Genomic DNA, 20,018 nt, shown 5'->3' on the forward strand with positions numbered 1-20,018 from the left:
GAGATCCTTACAGGCTTCGGAAAAGTTAAATGCATCGATTATACGAGCGACCATTTAGCATCCCTGCTAACTGCAAGACCATGACGTACCTCGAACGGCAACGTCATGGCCAACAATTTTTGCCATACGAATGCGACTGTCTCTTCTCGGTACGACCCACGACGCATGAGAAGACCAGAATAATATATGTATAAGGCACCTTGATGGACGAGGTATATGGGAATGTTATTTCTGGTAACTTTATTAAGATCGTCCACTCGAGAGGAAATGCCAGTATGCGGAGTGTCCGTGTGATCGACTTCATACCGGTAAATGACGACCAGATACGCAGACACAATAATGTTCCTTTCGGTATTTTGAACGTTTTACGAAGACCTTCCCAAGCTATACGCACGCATCGCTCTTATATACCACAACATCCCTAGCTATACGCATCGCTCTCTCATATACTACAACATCCCATCTTCTGTCGTGCAAAAAGAGATCAACACAAAATTTACGTCAAAAATTTGGCATCATTTTTTTTACGACTGTTTACCAAGCAGTATCAATAATTACCCTCACAAGTAAGTCGTTTATGATCCCATGTAACCGCATGAGTTTGCCTGGCAGCGAACCCATCGCGTAGATCCTCGCCTGCAGATGGATGGAACTCGATATAATACATTCATGTCTCGGGTCGATTTCTCAACCCGTCGGAAGAAGGAACGTTCATCTACGTCTCGGCTGAGCTTTATGATGTAGACAGGGATATGCACGAAGCGTTTTGAATGGGAATGAGATGATGGGGGTAAATATACACATGTAATGTGTAAGTACAGATAAAAAAACGTGATGGTGGAGATAAGGATGGGAATATTATGTAGATACGGAGATGAGAATGTACAGACGAAGTGGATGGGACACTGTAGAGAGGGATGAGGATGGGAGGCTGCAGAGAAATGAGGATAAGGTACTGTAGATGGGTAAATGAAGGCACAGGTAATCATAAGGTTGCTGTGGTGCAGGTTAGAGGTTGTCATAAGGTGTGATGTACGCAAGAATGGGGCCAGGATGACCGGCGCAGTCGTACCACATCTCTGTAAACTCACATTATAAGCAATTATACAACTGTAAACTCACATTATAACCAATCATACCACATTTCTGGCATGACAGACTTGTAAAAAGAGTGACAAAAAGGTAGATAACTGACGAATAGGAAGCAGAGGAACATTACGAGGGGCATCTAAACGAAGCTTGAAGTTTTAGAACGATGACAACGGGAGGAGCGAGATGGGGGCGTGATAGGTCACAGGAAGGGCGTGACGGGAAGAGATCAACAGCAGGAGTGAGGAAGGTGGTACTCGTCCCTGGCCCAAGACAGACAAGAGGCCGTGACGATACTCGATACTAACCGAAGAATAACGAAGGTTATTCGGTCTTCGATCTATAGGCCAGGAACATTATTGGAACATAACAATCAAGACGGAAATGGGTCTTTTACACAGACGAGCGCCGATCCTAGGCTTAAATAATTACTGAGAATTCAACATCTTTACATTCTTTCTCTCCTCCATTATATTCCTTTTTCCCCCTAACTGAAAAAGAAAAATGTGCGTACAGATGATAGATCCATTATCAACTTAGCACATGGAAATAGTTAACAGATAACCTACTGTAGTCAGTCAGTAACGTCTTTTAAAAGTTACGTAGCAATTTCTTACTTCATAAACCAGCGTCCAAGTCCACTAAGGAGCAAAGACGATCCACTATCTAATATATCTCGAAATTAATATCTTTCACAGAGGAAAGTGGACGATGATGTCATTACATAATGAAAGACATATAACCTTCAGTGAAAGATACAGATAATCACCAATTATCATATTAAGATATCTGAATCTTTAAGGCTATGGTCCGTAATGTGTGTGTGTGTGTGTGTGTGTGTGTGTGTGTGTGTGTGTGTGTGTGTGTGCGCGTTAGGGGACATGAGCCAGCAATCGAGATCGGATGGGATGTGGAGGAAGGGAAGGAACGGGTGTGGGTCTTGGGAGAGCTTCGTGTCATGTGTGCGCTGTAGCGACCCTTCCCTACACTGATGCTACTACACATGTGTCTCCTCCTCCTGCAGGCGATGGCACCTTCAGCTTCAACGAGTTCGTGGAGATCGTCTGCAACATGGGCGCGGGAGGAGAACGGCCAGGCGAGGACGAAGAGAAGGAACTGAGGGATGCCTTCAAGGTGGGTGGGTAAGGTTCCCCCTGTTCCTCATAACCCCTGTCTCCCTCACACACGAGGCTTCACTACCTCCTCATAACTCCCACTTGCTCATCCTCGGGGCTCTAGTAACCCCCCCATAACCTCACTCACTCTTATCCTGTAACTCCTCGCCTTACCAGGAATGTCATACCTGCACTTTTCCATCCCCAAGTCCTTATTTCCGTGTTTCCTGTACCTCACACATTTTAATATTAACCTGAGACACATTTGAAGATTAACCTGAGACACATTTGAACATTAACCTGAGACACATTTGAACATTAACCTGAGACACATTTGAACATTAACCTGAGACACATTTTAACATTAACCTGAGACACATTTTAACATTAACCTGAGGCATTTTAACATTAACCTGAGACACATTTGAACATTAACCTGAGACACATTTTAACATTTACCTGAGACACATTTTAACATTAACCTGAGGCATTTTAACATTAACCTGAGACACATTTGAACATTAACCTGAGACACATTTTCAACATGAAGCAGAGACATTTTAACAATCGTCCAGTTTCGTATGAGAGGAGGAGGTGCGTGCTGGTCCAGCAGACAGACAGGGAGACTTCATCAACGTGTTAATAACAAAATCCTGTTCGTATGTCTGACCATCAGACCGATGCTCGAGACGTGAATGCATCGTTCTTGATGACCAAAGACATTAGTGTGTGAATCATTCGCAACATGAATCACTATAACCATCCCTAATTAACAGTAAATTTGTCTCTCTCTTTTTCTCCCCAATAATAATAATGTGTGATAATTAGATCATACAAGCTGCATTATAGCTACATCATTACAGCTTAAGGTAGAATTTTAGACGTGTGTGTGTGTGTGTGTGTGTGTGTGTGTGTGTGTGTGTGTGTGTGTGTGTAGGTCGATCAACTCTTAATGCCTAGCCTCACAAGCTGTAGCCTGACTCACACTGATCATCACCTGGACAGATCTTCGACAAGCATGGCCGCGGCTACATCTGCGCCAGCGACCTGCGCGCCGTTCTCCAGTGTCTGGGGGAGGACCTGTCTGAAGAGGAGAGTGAGTAACCCCTTTTGTGATTCTCCGTTGGGCACAGACACGACGACACGAATAACGAAGATGACGACGACACGAATAACGAAAATGATGACGAGACGGAAAGAGGGAGGGAGGGAGGGTATGAATCCACGACACTGGGACGGGGAAAGGGACGACACTAAACAGGGAGTCAGGACGAGTGACACAACTCCAGTTAGGATGAACCCGGGTGTTTCCTCCGTCTGGAAGGAGATGGGTAACTGCTCTAAGGAAGAGGAGGACATTACCACTAGACATCGAGGTGCGTGAGGACGACTTCTCAAAATCAGGTAGAACAGGAGGCCACGGCCTGCAGCCTGGGGTGGCGGACAGACGGGATGAGGTGTATGTAGGGACCGTGTGAGGTTAGGGAGTGAGGAGGAGGAGGAGGAGGAGGCTGGTATGAACCACAGGTGGGAGGGAAAGAGGAGGAAGGTAACCAATATAGATAAGAGGAGGGAAGTGACAGTGATGCCTCTATGTGGGGGAGATGACTACCCTTAACAGGAGGGGAGAGAGAGGAAGACAGTGCTATAGATGAGTAGAGGAGTGAGGGTGTCTGCATTGGTCATATCCTCTTTTCAGTTCACATAATTCAACCATGACTCTTTATACTATCCAAGTACGTCTTTACATCATTTTTTTTTCCATCAAGCTTCTTGCTTTCCTCCAAAGTGTGATCTCTGGTCGTTCTGTTCCCACATCTTTCGAAGTACTGTTCACTAAGTCTTCAATCTGGTGTAAAGAAACGTAAAGCTGTGATCAGGTCACCCCTAACTCTTCTCTTCTTTCCATGATGGGTAAATCTAAGGCCTCTCAGCCTCCCTCCCCCATGTAATTCAGCCTTTATAATTCTAGTGTCGTCTTTGTTGCCCTCCTCTGGACCTTCTCTATAACCTCTTTGTGTTTCTTTACGTGCGGTGACCAAACATGAGAAGCTTAATCCACTTTTGACTTACTCTAGGACGTGAAAAGATTACTGAATATTTCCGTAGCCATGTACATACGTGAATGCAGTATGTAAATGAGTGTATGATTGTGTTCGTGAATATTTTCATTAGTGCTTGTACGTGTGTATGTGTGAAGTACGTGACCATGCGTGTTTCTTGGTATGCACGTATGTGTATGCGTGCGTGCGTGTGTGTGTGTGTGTGTGTGTGTGTGTGTGTGTGTGTGTGTGTGTGTATTCCTTTGCGTTTTGTGGATGAATGCGAGTAATGCACGCCTTAATGCGCTCCTCTGAGCACGTGTCAAAAATTGCTGGCGCAGGAGCAAGCATGAGGGGTGGGGAGCTGGCAACATTAATCTAGTGGAGTGCTTGCATGTCCCGCAACCATAACAAGCAGAATCAAAAAGAAAAAAAAAAGAAATATATTACAGTTTTTTGAATAAAAAAAGAAGGAAGAGCAGAGAGAGAGAGAGAGAGAGAGAGAGAGAGAGAGAGAGAGAGAGAGAGAGAGAGAGAGAGAGAGGTAGTGTTTACCCACACACACAGAGCGACTCGGCGACCCTGGGTCACTTAACGTCTCTTTCTCTCCTACAGTCGAGGACATGATCCGGGAGGTGGACATCGACGGCGACGGACGCATCGACTTCGAAGGTCAGTGGTGCAAGGAGGAGCCGGTGACGACCTCGAGAGAAGAACCCCCCCTCGTGAAGTAGCATGAAGGATGTCAAGTGGGGGGGGGGGGGAAATCGGGACGAATGAAGGAACCAGAGGCTAGGGAAGAGAGACAGAGAGAGAGAGAGAGAGAGAGAGAGAGAGAGAGAGAGAGAGAGAGAGAGAGAGAGAGAGAGAGAGAGGAGAGAGAGAGGAGAAGGGACCACGTAATAGTGACAGGTCTCGGAGGGTCAAGGAACTTATAAGAATTTATAGAAGGAACGGGAGAGGCATTTGAGGGGGAGAGTGAGGTCGGTAGTGTGCAGTGAGGGTGGGTATACAGGAGAGCAGGGTAACGCACTGAGGGAAGGGAGGGAGGAGGTCATGTTATGAAGGCAAGACGCATAACAACGTCAGGGAGGCGGAGATCATACACTAATGGATGATGGCAGACTCACACAATTTGAGGGACAGAAGACAAGAGTCCTGTATGAGTGAACGAGTCAAGGACGTAAGGAAGGAGAAGAGCAGCTGGTATTATGATTGGAGGGGGAGAGGCTTGAGTCGTCCGTGGAAGGGAGGAAAGAGAGGGAGAGAGGACAGTGAAAAGAATATACGATTATCAGGTCGGGAGGGAGTGTGGGTTGCAGTCACGTTGGGAGTGAGGGAGGAAGGGGTTCGTGTGGCGAGGGTTGGTGGACAGGAGAGGGGGAGCTGTTGAGGAACGAAGGAAATTGAGAGTCCTTTAGGGAGGGACGGATGCCAGGTTCATGCGGGGAGGGAGACACACGCCAGGGTATGAGGGCGGACAGTCATGCACCGCACGAGGGAAGGTGACAAGCGTCACGGCGGGAGGAGGTCAGCATGTATGGATGACAGGGGGTCATGCAAGGACGGAGGGGAACACAAGGGTCATTTCAGAAAGAGAAACGAGGAACGAATAGAGGGAGACCGAGAGAGAGAGAGAGAGAGAGAGAGAGAGAGAGAGAGAGAGAGAGAGAGAGAGAGAGAGAGAGAGAGAGAGAGAGATGGGTCAAATAGGTCATATATAGGGACGAGAAAGAGGCGTTTTGTACGAGGTCGGGAGAGAAGCGTGGCAGATGTACGGAGGCATTCGCGGGTCATGTAGGTAAGAAAGTAGGACTTTATCAAGAACACGATACACGGAAGCTGGGAGGGAGCCTCGAATTATACAAGGAGGGGAGCAAGAGACGCGTCCTGGATACAGCGAAGCTCGTGGGACGAAAGCAACAAGCTTTATTTAGAAACGGAAGGGGCGTCTGGTGCCTTTATTTCAACTAGACTGGGATGATGGGAGGGAACGGTGGCCGGAGCCATGGGGGAGGGGACTCAAAGGTCATGTTGGGCGGGGGGGGGGGGACATATGAATAAGTCATGTGGAAAAGGAGGGAAGGTGGGAGAGACGCGCAAGTGAGGAGGATGACATTCAGATGGGAAGTGAGACCGTGGGAGACAGTGATCACACAGGAGGAGAAGTTGCAGTCATGAATTGAGGGAGGAATAGAATCCATCTGAGGGAGAAAGGCTCACGTCACGTACACGGCAATACGAGGAAAAGGCTAAGTGACAGAAGACCCTGATGGCCTGTAACGCAGCGCTTGATGCATCATGATAACAGTAACCTTAAAATGTCTACGCCAGGGAGGAGATAGAAACAGGATACTGGATCAGAGATCCTCGAGCAAACTTAGCGGACACCAAAGATATTTTCTATCCACTAAAAGGGTAAGTCTGTCTTCCTCAACTCCTCTAGATGTGAGGTCATCGCTTCCGTTCCATCGGTTGGCGATGACAATTTATCAGGAACTTCAACAATTACCGCCGAGGGCATTTCACTCGTATGTGTGGAAGACGGGCAGGCAGCTGGTGTGAGGGACTACACGCATCTGAAACAGCAACACTGTATTGCCCCTGTTCATCTGGCAACGCTGGGACCCCGAGGGGAAGGTTGCTATCTGGTTTCTTAATGACCTTGGCTCCAGGGTCATCTAATTAACCTAGAGTGGGGAGAACAGTCAGCTTTCTACTTCAGAGCCTCAATTTAGCTATCTAGTGAGGAAATACAAGATCGAGAGAGTATATATATAATATATATATATATATATATATATATATATATATATATATATATATATATATATATATATATATATGCACAATCATCATTGGATAGTGAAAATAAGAACAGTGAGTACTTTCGTTTATCAAATCCTCAAGTCAATGCTACTTCAAGTTCCGCTCGTAGGCTTTGCATATCAAGTCACTCATAATTCTTTTCTTTTTTTCAGAGTTCGTGAAGGCCCTGGGAGAAAATGACGACGACGAGGATGATGAAGTAAGAGAAGATGAGGAAGACGAGGACAAAAAGTGAAGGATTACGACTCAGGAATGTCACTGTCCATCAAAACTTGTAGAGTTCGACACCCCCACAGAGCAATGACTACATCACATGGACACTTTCAGATCGTATATACCCGTGTTGATAACATATCAAAAATTTTGTTATCTTCTGCTCCTAAACGGAGACGGTGAATGTTTTCGGTATAGCTTGCTAAAATACACAGTAGATAGTCTAACGTAGTAGACCAGATGTCCTTCCCTTGTGCCGAGCCAAGGGAAGATAAAGCCATCTCATCAGACAAATGAACCTCAGTCACTGTGGGAAAGAATACAACATTTGGCCCTACGATACATAACACATATCTAGCGTAAACAAACGAAAACGTCCATGCATGACATGCAAAAAGATTCAGTTCAGAGGGGGAAAACTTGAGGGAATCAAAATTTGTTAATCATTTTACAAAGCTGTTTGGATTTTCATGAAACTACCCCTATTCCTGAACAACGTACATGATCTCAATCGTTATCAAAATCTTTACTATATTCTGTATTCCATGGTTTTTGTAAACAATAAACAAACACTTTTACATATCTATCTATCTATCTATCTATCTATCTATATATATATATATATATATATATATATATATATATATATATATATATATATGCGGATATATAAAACTTGCATAATATCCAAATCAGACCCAGTTTACGGCATAATACGCCCTTATTATACCATGTTTACCAAATATTCACTGATAATCTGTGTATTCCATACATATCTATACATATATTAGCATATTTTGTTGAAGAATTTATATGCATAAAGTAATTAGAATACACGTTGTTCTTTTTTTTTACACCTTAAGAATCCCTACTATAATTTCGACACGAAATGTGTTAACAATAAACGGACACTTTTACATATCTATCTATCTATCTATCTATCTATATATATATATATATATATATATATATATATATATATATGTGTGTGTGTGTGTGTGTGTTGAAATCACCTGACGCTTGTGTAACATGTGATCTAACCTATCAATACTGGACCAAATTTATGAACAGCTCATACTAAATCACTAGCTGGGGCAAGGGAAGACTAGCAATTACACCCCATGTATATTAGAAGTATGGGTCGTCGCGAGAACATATCTACGATGGGGGAGACCCAACCTTGGTCGCTCGACACTGAGCGAGAGCCGCGGAGATGGACGCGATCTCGGAGGCAAGACCGGGCGGCGTCCACAAGTCTGTGGCTGGAGGACTACGGTCTTGTGTGATCAAGACGCTGTGGCGATGTGGTAGCCTTACGTCCGGGTCGTGAGATCTCACTCGAGGTATTGAGGTAAAAAGGCAGAGGCAGGTCCTACGTTGGGTCTCAGCTTTAGGCATCACTAACGAGCATTTTTGGCGAGCCTACAGTACTGTAGCCTAGCGCCTGCATTAACTGACAATGCTTTCAGAATCGTATAGCCGTCCGCTGACGAGATGGACAATGTTCTTTGAGTACTTATGAGGAAGGAGACACAGTAGTCCTCAATATGTCATGCCTCAATGCCACACAGAAATAGTAACTGTTTGTGGGTTTCTTAGTTTATACATCGGCCCAAGCTTCCTTCCAGGTTTACCGCAAGACGTTAACCTAATTATCGTGTGGGACCTTTACTAATGGCTTTTTGCAGGGAAGGTCATTATTGTAATTTGCTTTAGACTCGCGCGGTCCTGGGAAGGCTTAATGACTGTGCCGAGCAAGGGAGGTCAACAAACATGATTCCCAAACGATGGGTGAGGTAGGTCTATCAGCACTACGGTAATGAGAATCTCCGTGCAGTAGTCAGGTACCATAAAACCATGAGTTATGGGCGGGGGGAACAACCCAATTTGACTACTACCAAATAATAGCCAAAGTCGACACAACTTGTTTGGCTGATGCTCAGGGGAATACCGAGTTTGGCATAACTAAAATCAGAGGGACTTGCTTGTCTGCTCACTCAAACCTCAGACATGACTTAAATTTGCCAAAGGAAACATACAAAGAGATTCACATGCCACCTGATCTATCATACCTCAAAAACATATTATTTATGCACACCAAACATACAAATAGCTTTCTCTGACCGTTATCGTATCATCCATCATTGGCTTTTAAAAACGCAGGTTCTGTGCGTAAGAACATCAACTGATATGAGGAGCAATACGTTACAATAGCTGTTACAGGGAACAGTACGATCTTCATCGATTCCAATTCTCTTGACCCGCTGACCTTCCCCGCTAGAACGTCCCAAGGGAAAATGATGATAGGGTCTATTTTTAACTGGTTAATCGTATACCTTCCGCTCATATGGAGCACGCAATAGCGCTTGCCGTCATTCCTCCTCTGTGTATTTCCACCATCGTACGTTTTCCCCCCGGTATTAATGTACACCTCCCGCGTTCTGCCGCCGTGTAAGTCAGCAGAAATGTCGCAAGATTTTGTCATGTTTGGCCTACAACCTTTTACCGAAATTCAGAGACTTTACAGCCTGATCCTGGCACTGTGCAAATGCCGACGTTTCTGTAAAACGTTTTCTGCGTCTCTTGCTTATCATTTTTAGAACAGTTCCCCTTCTGTTTGACTGCATACAAAGGATTGCCTGCCTGCGTCTCTTAACTTTATAATTAATACTTTTATAGAGCAAGCGCATAATTATAAAAAAAACTATGCAAATGAAGATACGCTCCTCATTATACATAATCATCGCTGTTACCAAAGGATGACACACCACATCACGTTCCAAATACGATTTAAAAAAGGTCACAGGAGAAGGCCAGGCCTATCCTAGCATTTCCCCTTCGTTGGTTTGGTAAACAAACAGCCAACAGAGTGAAATGACCGAAGATTATTATCATTTCAACCCCATTACCCACAGCTGCTGTACCCTACACATACTAGGGAGGGTCAGTGAATTAATATACTAGGCAAAGAAATCACTTGCCGGGATTACTGGCTCTACTATATACTGGTGTCTTGCCGAATGTACGTAATATCTGGGCAGCCCAACTGGCTTTACCAGAGCCACTGCATATCTTCACACTGCTGACTCTGGTCTGGACCCACGTCCTGGGGGGTCACTGCAGTAAAATCACTGTTTTTAAACCCTTGAGTTATGGTGAAAATATCTCCTTCGCTTCATGAAAAAGTTAATAACAAAGCTTTTTTTTTTATATTACTGACAAGGCTAGATATTTAAACGTTAGCTACCGGTCGCCTGGATAAGCTATAGCGATACCAAAAACAGTAGCTAATGCTACGCTAGAAAACAAAATCAGCTATCGCTTGCAAACAAAACAGTAGCTACCGCCTGCCACGCTAGGCTAGATAGAACATAACTAGCCATCGCATCCTATGCTAGGTTAGATAACAAAGCAGTCCTCTCGCTCGCTATGCTAGGCTAAATAAAAAAACTAGCTATCACTTCCTGGGCTAGTCTAGATAACAACGCATAGAGACCCACAAAGGCCGACAGAGAGATCTGCTTACACCACAATTATGCCTAGTGTCTTTAAAGCTCTAGCTACATCACTGTAATGCCTAGTGTCTATAAAGCTTTAGCATTTGTTTGTAGAGATTTGAATCTTACCGGGCGTAACAGACGGGAACTAATAAAAGCCGCATGCATACAACAAACTCACCAAAAAGGGCTACAAAATGTAATACATAAGAGAACGAAGACACACTGACACAGCGGTGCCCAGTCAGTCGTTCATCTGCGGGCAACAGCGATCGCTTACCTCAACCATCCACAAGACCAATATATATATATATATATATATATATATATATATATATATATATATATATATATATATATATATATATATATATATATATACACCTGATTTCAGGGTCGTTTCAGGAACCCAATAATCTAAAGGATTCTTGAATACAACCTCTTTTGGGGATGCCGAGGTGGAAGTGAACCAATCTTATTTGTCGTCGTCTCTTTATACCAATCACCAGCTGATGATCCAATCACATGACTCACCAGCCGATGATCCAATCATACGACAATCACCAGCTGATGATCCAATCATACGCTGATCATCCAATCATCGGATGGTGGTCCAACCACTGACCAGAAGTTTCCGTAATGACAGACCTACGAAAATAGGGTTCTTTCATCTTCACACACACACACACACACACACACACACACATACACAAACACACACTGATCGTCACGCATGCACGGGCCGCCAGGGATCAAACCCATGCAGGTTCGAATCCCGGTCGCGGCAGCCGCTCCACAGTCCACCCAACTCTTCATCCTCCCCTGGAGGCTGATCACTAAATAGTACCAGACAAGGCTAGGGTGTACGTGTATATATACATGGGAGTAAAGACATGGTATATAAGTACTATAATATATCCGGGGTTAACATGAGTATAAAACATGAGTATAAAACTCTCCACGTAACACACACAAATGGTAACCAAGAATAACAATAATTGTAAATATTAATCATACACAACCCAAATATAAGAAGGAAGATTCCTATATCCTGTTTCCTTTTCAACGTATCACAAATAAATATCTTGCTAGGGGGAAAATTTCATTCCTTGATTCCTATCCTTGAATCCAAGTTTCTGAACGTGTTTTTAATCATGACTTTCCCAGTATGAACATTTATCTTGTGTCTCCATTAAAAAAAAAGTCCGTAATTTCATTTTTTGCTCAAAATTCCCCAAGCTAATAAGATATAGACATAGCTGAAAAAAGACGTTTTAGTAATTAAATTACGTATTACCTTAATCATCCTACGTAAAAACAAGTCAAGGCCAAATGGAACGCAAGTAAGCGACCTAATTCCCGCCCAAAAGTTCAATATTTACCTGGGGTCGACCAAATGTCGGCGAGGTTAGGGTACGTCTGGTGAAATTCGTCGAATATCAGCGAGTCTGGCAGTGAATAATCTCGTATGCAAATGATTCACAGCTGCATTTTCTCCCGCCTCATTTAAGACTACTTTATCTGTTTATCGTTCGCTCCACGTCTCGTCTCTTGTGTTCCTGTAGATTCGGATTTTCCTGAGAACAAATCTAACCCAACACTTTGTCCTTAAAACTCCACATGAGTATGAGTTTTCTGTCTCCTATGATGGCCCCCATGAATGCACCATAACCCACTTCGTGTACTTGGTTTCTGTAGTAACGTCTAATTCAATAAACCCACATTCCAGACATAGCTACGTTAAGTTCACCTACATAAACTGGGTCCGAAGTCCGACTTCTCTCCAGCCCTTTCAGTTCAGCAGATGGACTTGCGGTCACAAAGTTAGTTTGGATTTACTTTGAAGGTACGAACCTCTCCTTATGGACACAGAGTTAAGCGTCTACACGAGTCACCCTAACCACACCTTCACCAACAACCTTATGGTTTCATTATGCAGCGTTCTACACATACCATCAACCTCCACAACACCTGATTGTGGAGGTTCCCTCTAGCTTGAGGAAGTATTTACCCTTCACTATGTACAGGATAGCTTGCCCATCTCCACAGTGTTTTCTTTCCATCACCATGTTCCCATCTCCTCTTCCATCCTGATTACGCGAGCTCCCTCACCATGAATCCTTCCCAATCCTCACGGGGCACTTACCACTTCCCTTCGTCTCCATCGCCTTTGCAACTCCCATCCTTCACTCTCCGCTCTCACAAACCCGTCAACGCATGACGGCACCAACTCCATCCATCATCTGTCACTAACAACCCAGTTGTTAATAACAACCTTCTCTCAATCTGGGGGTTACGTGTTCCTGTGCACCAAGATTCTCTCTCTCTCTCTCTCTCTCTCTCTCTCTCTCTCTCTCTCTCTCTCTCTCTCTCTCTCTCCGGGGCATGAGTGGTCGTCCAGGGAGCGGTGCAGCCACTCATTACACACACACACAAGCTCCCCTCCCACACCGCCCAAGATTACCCTGAGCGTGCGCGCCGCCTCTCCTGCCTCCCTGCCCCTCCACATTTGCTGCTGATACACCCTGCCTGGCTCCGTGATCCTGAACACACACGCACACACAGGTCGCTGCTACTCTCCGTGGACGATGTGTGACATCAATAACTGGAATACACGACATTCCTGGTATTCCAGACATTCCGCAGCAGTATACAAGACATCGTTTTCTTCTGTCAAGTAAGACGACGTAAAGTTCTGGCGAGTGATGTACGTCAGTCTTCCCCTTACGTATGAATACGGAGGTCAGTTGGATGAAGAGAAGTATGGTCTCGGACTTGAAAAAAAATAATTGTAACAATGATGTTTTCTTGACGTGAAGTTCTGTAACCGGACCGAGAAACAGTAACGTGAAACGAAGAGAGATATTTGGCGAAATAACAGTAATTAAGTGGTAGTTATCAACACGAACATGATGGATAGGGGAACATTTCTGATAAAGGTTGTTTACGCCAGTGCCGTCAATAGCGAATATGAACTAGTGGGGCCTGACGTGCAGAGCGCCCAGCTAGCTTCCCATGGCTAGGCGGGCAAAATATACGATTACGAACGGTTACTGAAGACATGTAAAAAAATGTGTTTTAGTCAGTATGTAAACTATTATCCAACACCCTCGAAAGACTTGCACCGAGCGAGGAACGCGAGAGAAGAGTTGACAATAAATATCACGAAGAACATAATCACTTACAAATAAACAAGAAAACAACTGTTCCAAATTTCGTTATTCAGTATGTTCAGCAACACGAAAATCAATTCACTCGTGGCGTTTAAGAAGTCCAACGCAACCATCCACAAAACCAAGACGCTGACCCTAGCCTCCGCCAGGCAGACGACAGCAAGACTCACAAGCGCCGCACCACCACACACCAACGGTGGATCAAGGACGGCAAAATCACTGAGCAGAAGACATGACGATTCAGCTCCCCCTAAGGTTGAGAAGTCTGGCCAGGGCGGCGGCAACGACAACGGCGGGAATTCCGTGACGACATTTGTAGCGGCACTGACAGAGAGAACAGCCTTCAAGGGCAGGAGGGAGAGGGAATCCTTGTTCAATAACAAGACTTCCACAAACAGAGCAGACAGACTCCAGGTGGGCAAACATTACCGCTCGATTTGTATATAATATATATATATATATATATATATATATATATATATATATATATATATATATATATATATATATATATATATATATATCAGATGTAACATGAAGAAAATACTCTCTAAGCTTTGTATGAATGAGAAACGTCTATTTAATAACACCAGTGACCGTGGATATATATACAAACATTACAAGTAAGAATCCTGCTTCATAATAATAACGGTGATCCTAACTTCTATAACAAACTGGTTTTAAACTGACAAATAATGTTTATCACTGCAATTAAGGGAAATGAACAGCCATAAAAGTTTTCAGAGCTAATCCTAAAATTGGCGTTTCAGCCCCTGTTTTCCTCGTCGTCTCCTTTATGTCTGTATCACTGTCTTCCGTTTTCTCTGCCTGTCTGTCTCAGTCAGTCTGTCTGTCTCCTTCTCTACGTCAAAAAGCTTAGGTCAGAGTCCTCACTAAAACCAAACCTTAAACGAAAAGGACTACTGGCAAAATGAAATTTACAAAATAAAGACGATAAAAAGCCTGTGAATGCTGGTGAAATTAATTGGAAGAGGGAGGGGTGGGGGTTGGGTTAGGCCTATTAGAGGGGCAAAGGTCCTGGGAGAGACCCGTTCCACAACTACCCGAGCCCTCCCTCTTATTGGCAACAGGAACAGGCAGAATTTCTAGAAGTTCTCCGCACGATAGAATGTTGAGAATTAGGAGGCCATAAGCCTGTCGGACTATTTTATGTCTGTATGTGGTAATACTGAGAAAAGAAGGGAAGGAGAAAAGATGGGAGGATAAGTGAAATAACAGGACAGGCGTACAGCATGACAAAAAGTAAGACTAGTAACCCTTACACGGAGGGTGCGCAAGGTGGTTCACAGTATCACTTTAGCATTGCTGCCGTCTATCTATAGCCTACTACCTACAACAGGGTTGCTTTCTAAGTCTTCCGAACTTAACACCTAGCACGTTACAGGAAGTCGTTTTTGATCCATCCCATTTATCACAATAGCTGATAAGATTTAAACGATATATCTACTATATTTTTTCTTCGGTAAAAAGATTTTCCTAGCCTACCATTCAAACGATATATCTACTATATTTTTTCTTCCGTAAAAAGATTTTCCAACCCTACCATCTCCCTTGCCTAATCAACAGCAGCGTACATCTATTCCTTAACATGTCCTCTGCATTTATCATTCTTCGCAGGTGACGCTGAACATGTTGGAGCTGGAGATGGGTCGGCTACAGCAGAAGGAGAAGCAGCTAGAGCAACGGCTCTCGAGGTTCATGGTCCAGCGATCATCGCTGGCGTCAACTATAGACGACCTCCACCTGCGGCTGGACACCCTAGCCTGCAACCACAAATCTCTCGCCACGAAAGATTCGCCAACGCGGAAGCTGTAGGCGTTTCTAAGCCTAGTCAATTACATTACCACTCGTTACCTAATATAACCGTCTTTACATTATCAACATAAATCATACGTGAAGGGGATACGCTATTATCAAAGGGTGCTATTTAATTCTCTAAATGTCCTATTCCCTTACAAACCTAATCTTTATTGTTGCTTATTTCCATAGTCTTAGATGGACTAACCTGTAATAACTTTATTTTATAGCCCTTTTCAAAGTTATTTCTAAAAATAGGGTTAATGAGATCTCGGAGGTAACCTGTAATAAGTTTATCTTATAGCCCTTTAAAAAGTTATTTCTAAAAGTAGGGTTAATAAGATCTCGGAGGGTAAGGGTCTAAATAGATGTAAATAACTTCCCAAAGAATTTGACTTACAGATTCTCCTTTTATTTTCAGAGATCAGGCAAGTTTTTCAGAGGCCATCTTGGCTATGGTAGACATTACCTTTGGAAGTGTTACGATAGCGGGTCTGGAGGAGCAGTGAATATCCACTTGGCAGCCCAGGAATATCATTGTAAAATAAGAATGATCAATCAGTTAACCTAGCATTAAAAAAAAAATACTTGTGGTAATACAACCATTTTACTAGTAATTTTCATTCCAAAGGTTCAAAACAATAGTTGTTTCCTTGATAAACTGACAAATAAAGAACTGAGTTTTCGCCTTCGTGGTTTGTTATCATTGTAGTGAAAACCAACGAAGATAACCATTTAGAAAGTGAGATACACCTGTCAAAAGGGGAGGTGTTGATGAGGAAACTGACGAAGAACAAATGTGGATTTTACATGAAAGTAAATGACCTGGATACCTATTGGAAGTTTATTCACTACCAGAAAACCGGAAAATCACTCCCAAATCAATGAGGAGGATCAGGCGCAAAAAAGAAGGGCCTCCACATTCCCCGAACACATCTTCAACCCATGCATAGCGTGGAAAAGTGGAACGTCTTACACGTCTATCTATACAAACACTTCTGAGTTTCTCACTTTACAAACGAAGTTGATTCATCATATGTGGACGGCGTCTACCACAATACGCCACCTCAGTAACACCAAGTGCTTCAACTGCAACCCTACCTTTGTAAAGTCTTACGATTTTTCCTGAAGGGAACTTTCTATTTTTTCTTAATTTTTCTCTCCATCGGGATCCAAGTACATACATATCGCACTAACTTCGCTCAGGTCCATGATACACCGCCACTTGTGCAGCGGAATTAGGTTAGCGTTCTAGGTGAGGACTAGCCCGTCCACCACTAGGGGTATATGGATTCATTTCCTCCCAGAATAATGTTACATGCTCACGTACCGGTGCTTAATGGAATAACATTATCCTGGGCGTACAACAGAACGAGTCTTAAGCACGATGGTACGACCCCTAAACGCCATGGTATCACCAATGGTACAATCCTTGACAGCCATCCCTTTAACATTACGATTTCTAGGTACGAACTAGTCAATAGTACGATCTCTAGTCACAACCTAGTCAACAGTACGATCTCAAGTCACAACCTAGATAATATTACGATCTCGTCACAACCTAGTCAGCAACGCAAAACCCAAACACTTATAGAAAAATCAACAGAACCTGAGATATTACATCTTACGAACCCAACAGTCGGGACATTATATGTTCAGGTCGATATATACGGCAAACACCCATGCAACTCCCAGCAGTAGACGAATTTCAAAAATATTGTTTATCATTTAGGCAACTAGGTGAAATTTTTTTTAGGTTCTTTTGATTACCGACTTCAGTTGTCTGTGCTGCCTACGCTGCCATAAAAGGAAAACACATTTTCCCTTCAGAACACAACCCTCACTACTATCGCCTTATTTCTAACACTTCTTATACAATGCTTTAATTCATATCCCGTAACTCACTACATTCACTTAAAAACTTCTTTAGTACTGCAGATAAATATCTTAACTGATAATACACATTATCTTAAAATTTCAACTTAGAGATTTTACAACTAAACTTCAATTTTGCTAAGTATCAGACCTGCACTGTACCGATATCCAACAATCTATGCGAGCTATATAAGTAACCAAGGGCCACTTACGTGTGGAACATCTGGTTATTAAAGTAGATAATACAGTACTATACACTATATCACATATAATGTCCACACTGAACAGCTGCTGACAGTGAGGGTGTAAGTGACCCTAAGGTTAGCTTAGTTGGTTGTTTGGGCTTACGGCCTTACATCTGCCAGAGTCATTTATACATACATTCACTATGAATAAGGCCCATGATGCTGTCAGGATACACTAACCTGTTATATATGCTGCTCCAACACTCCTTATGCCTCAGGAACCTTTTGTCGAGCCTTGAGAGTCTTCAACAGCCAAAGAGAGAGAGGCAACGCCGAATGGTTCCTTCACGTATGCTATGATTTCCTGTTGTATTTTGCGCGAATAAATTTGGTGCATGACGACCTGACACTCTGTCACTAACCCATGTCATTATCAAAACCCAGTACACCTTCTGTTAACGTAAATACGCGTTAAAAAGTGGAAAAAATCGTACATTATTCACAGAACAGGATCAGGTCACAGACAACTAATGTCAACAAGTGCGCCAGAGTTTAGAATTAAATACGAAAGAAGCGAAACTTAATTAACACAGAAGCAAAACTTGAATACCACAGACGCGAAACTTCAGATATTCGTATTTCTTTTAGTTTGGCCTTGAGAAGCTCGTTTCCCACTATACGGAACACGACTATAGTAATCGGAGAAACTGATGGTTTCTCATTAGTTTAGGAGTAACTATAATAGATAAAATCAAATTTTCTCCGAGTCGAGAGTTAAGATCAAATTACTTTTTTCGTATAAGTTGGAGTTCTAGCTTTTTTTTTTACACGTCATGTGTGGTTGATAAAGGTCTAATAATTTCGGTTGACATTTTGTTGGTAAGAAGGTAATTTTCCCAATGTCATAATCTGTGTTCCTTTCACTTTTATATTTCTTGCCACATCCTCTCTTCTTTTATATCTCAATTATTCAGACTTCTGAAGATCAAAGTAGAATAAACAAGACTGAATAAAAAATAATCCCCACAGTTCATGCATAGATTTACATGGAGCAGTCTATTATACAAATTTTGGTTAATATTGCTGGTTACTTAGTTTTATGTACAAAAATATCAACAGTAATTCAGGATAAGGGTTGGGGCTTAGCTACCATGAGTTGGTGATCTGCTTTTGAGATACGATTGGCAGAAGCTTATCTAAAGAGCATGTTCTTCGTCGAATAACCAATATTTCGCAAGTTTATGTCAGAGAGTGTAGTACGATGGTAGTCCTAACTTTAATAAATTCTCTGTAATCATCCATATCATCCAAAACCATGTCAACTTTACTCCTCCTATATTAGTTATATCTTCATGACAAACCTGTCATACGTTCAGTATGATCATACCATCCCATATGATAATTCATGTGCATTTCTAATCACTTTCTTACACCACATAACCTCACATCTTGATGTTTAAGGAATACAGGATGTTTAAAGTATCCAGTCATTCCCTGTCCTCACACTCATTTACAGTGTGCATTGTATTATTTCTACGCATATTCATGTTGTCACCAAGAATGTTGTGAATGTGTAATATAAAACTAGAATGTGAAAGTAAATTAAAGAGAGTAACAACACCTAAATGTACATCTACCTTATAGGTAGCTATCAAACATGACAATCACATCTCAGTCCATTGCTCAATCTAGGTATTATCTCTTGCTTTTGCATGCCAGTCTGTCATTTCACCTTTGTTTTTCATCTGTAAATGAGCACAAGCAAATGGATACTGCATCTAATACTGCTCATTGAGGGGTACAAGGGCACTAGTGGAGTTGTTCTATCAAGAAGTATTGCCATGAACAATGATAAATTTACCCAAATGAGAAAATATAGCCCTATTTTGCTTGACATACTGACCTCATTTTGTGCTCCATCACTCATTTTTTGCCTGTGACCTAAATTTTTAATCAGAGATGCTCTAAAAGCTGGTGGGTTGACAAGAGACTTACTTTGTAAAAGTCTCTGCTTTCTTTTCCTCTATCAAATGGGACCAGTTACATAGTAAGTGGCATTATAATTTCATTATCTTCCAGTCCTCATGTATGTATTCATATCTATTCTTGCTTTTGTTTTTCCATCTAGTAGTTGCATTTTGGTGCATTCTTTATGCATATTTGTGTAATATGGGCCACCAGA

General features: G+C 42.7%; 2 protein-coding genes across 2 annotated transcripts in view; both read left to right on the forward strand.

Annotated features, from left to right (window-relative positions):
* LOC139757033 (neo-calmodulin-like) overlaps nt 1-8,124 on the forward strand; it is a 53,720-nt gene extending 45,596 nt beyond the window's left edge. The window contains exons 4-7 of the mRNA XM_071677033.1: nt 2,114-2,223; nt 3,210-3,300; nt 4,862-4,918; nt 7,228-8,124. Coding sequence (XP_071533134.1) covers nt 2,114-2,223; nt 3,210-3,300; nt 4,862-4,918; nt 7,228-7,310 — 341 coding nt within the window. The 3' untranslated portion in view covers nt 7,311-8,124. The remainder of the gene's footprint in view (nt 1-2,113; nt 2,224-3,209; nt 3,301-4,861; nt 4,919-7,227) is intronic.
* A 5,105-nt stretch (nt 8,125-13,229) lies between these two features.
* On the forward strand, nt 13,230-17,205 carry LOC139756973 (uncharacterized). Its single transcript, XM_071676914.1, has 2 exons — nt 13,230-14,372; nt 15,597-17,205. The coding sequence occupies exons 1-2, from the start codon at nt 14,013-14,015 to the stop codon at nt 15,792-15,794; spliced, it is 558 nt and encodes a 185-aa protein (XP_071533015.1). The 5' UTR covers nt 13,230-14,012; the 3' UTR covers nt 15,795-17,205.
* Nucleotides 17,206-20,018: the final 2,813 nt, after the last annotated feature.

This window comes from Panulirus ornatus, chromosome 24 (genome assembly GCF_036320965.1).
Source record: "Panulirus ornatus isolate Po-2019 chromosome 24, ASM3632096v1, whole genome shotgun sequence".
Classification (NCBI taxonomy): Eukaryota; Metazoa; Arthropoda; class Malacostraca; order Decapoda; family Palinuridae; genus Panulirus; species Panulirus ornatus.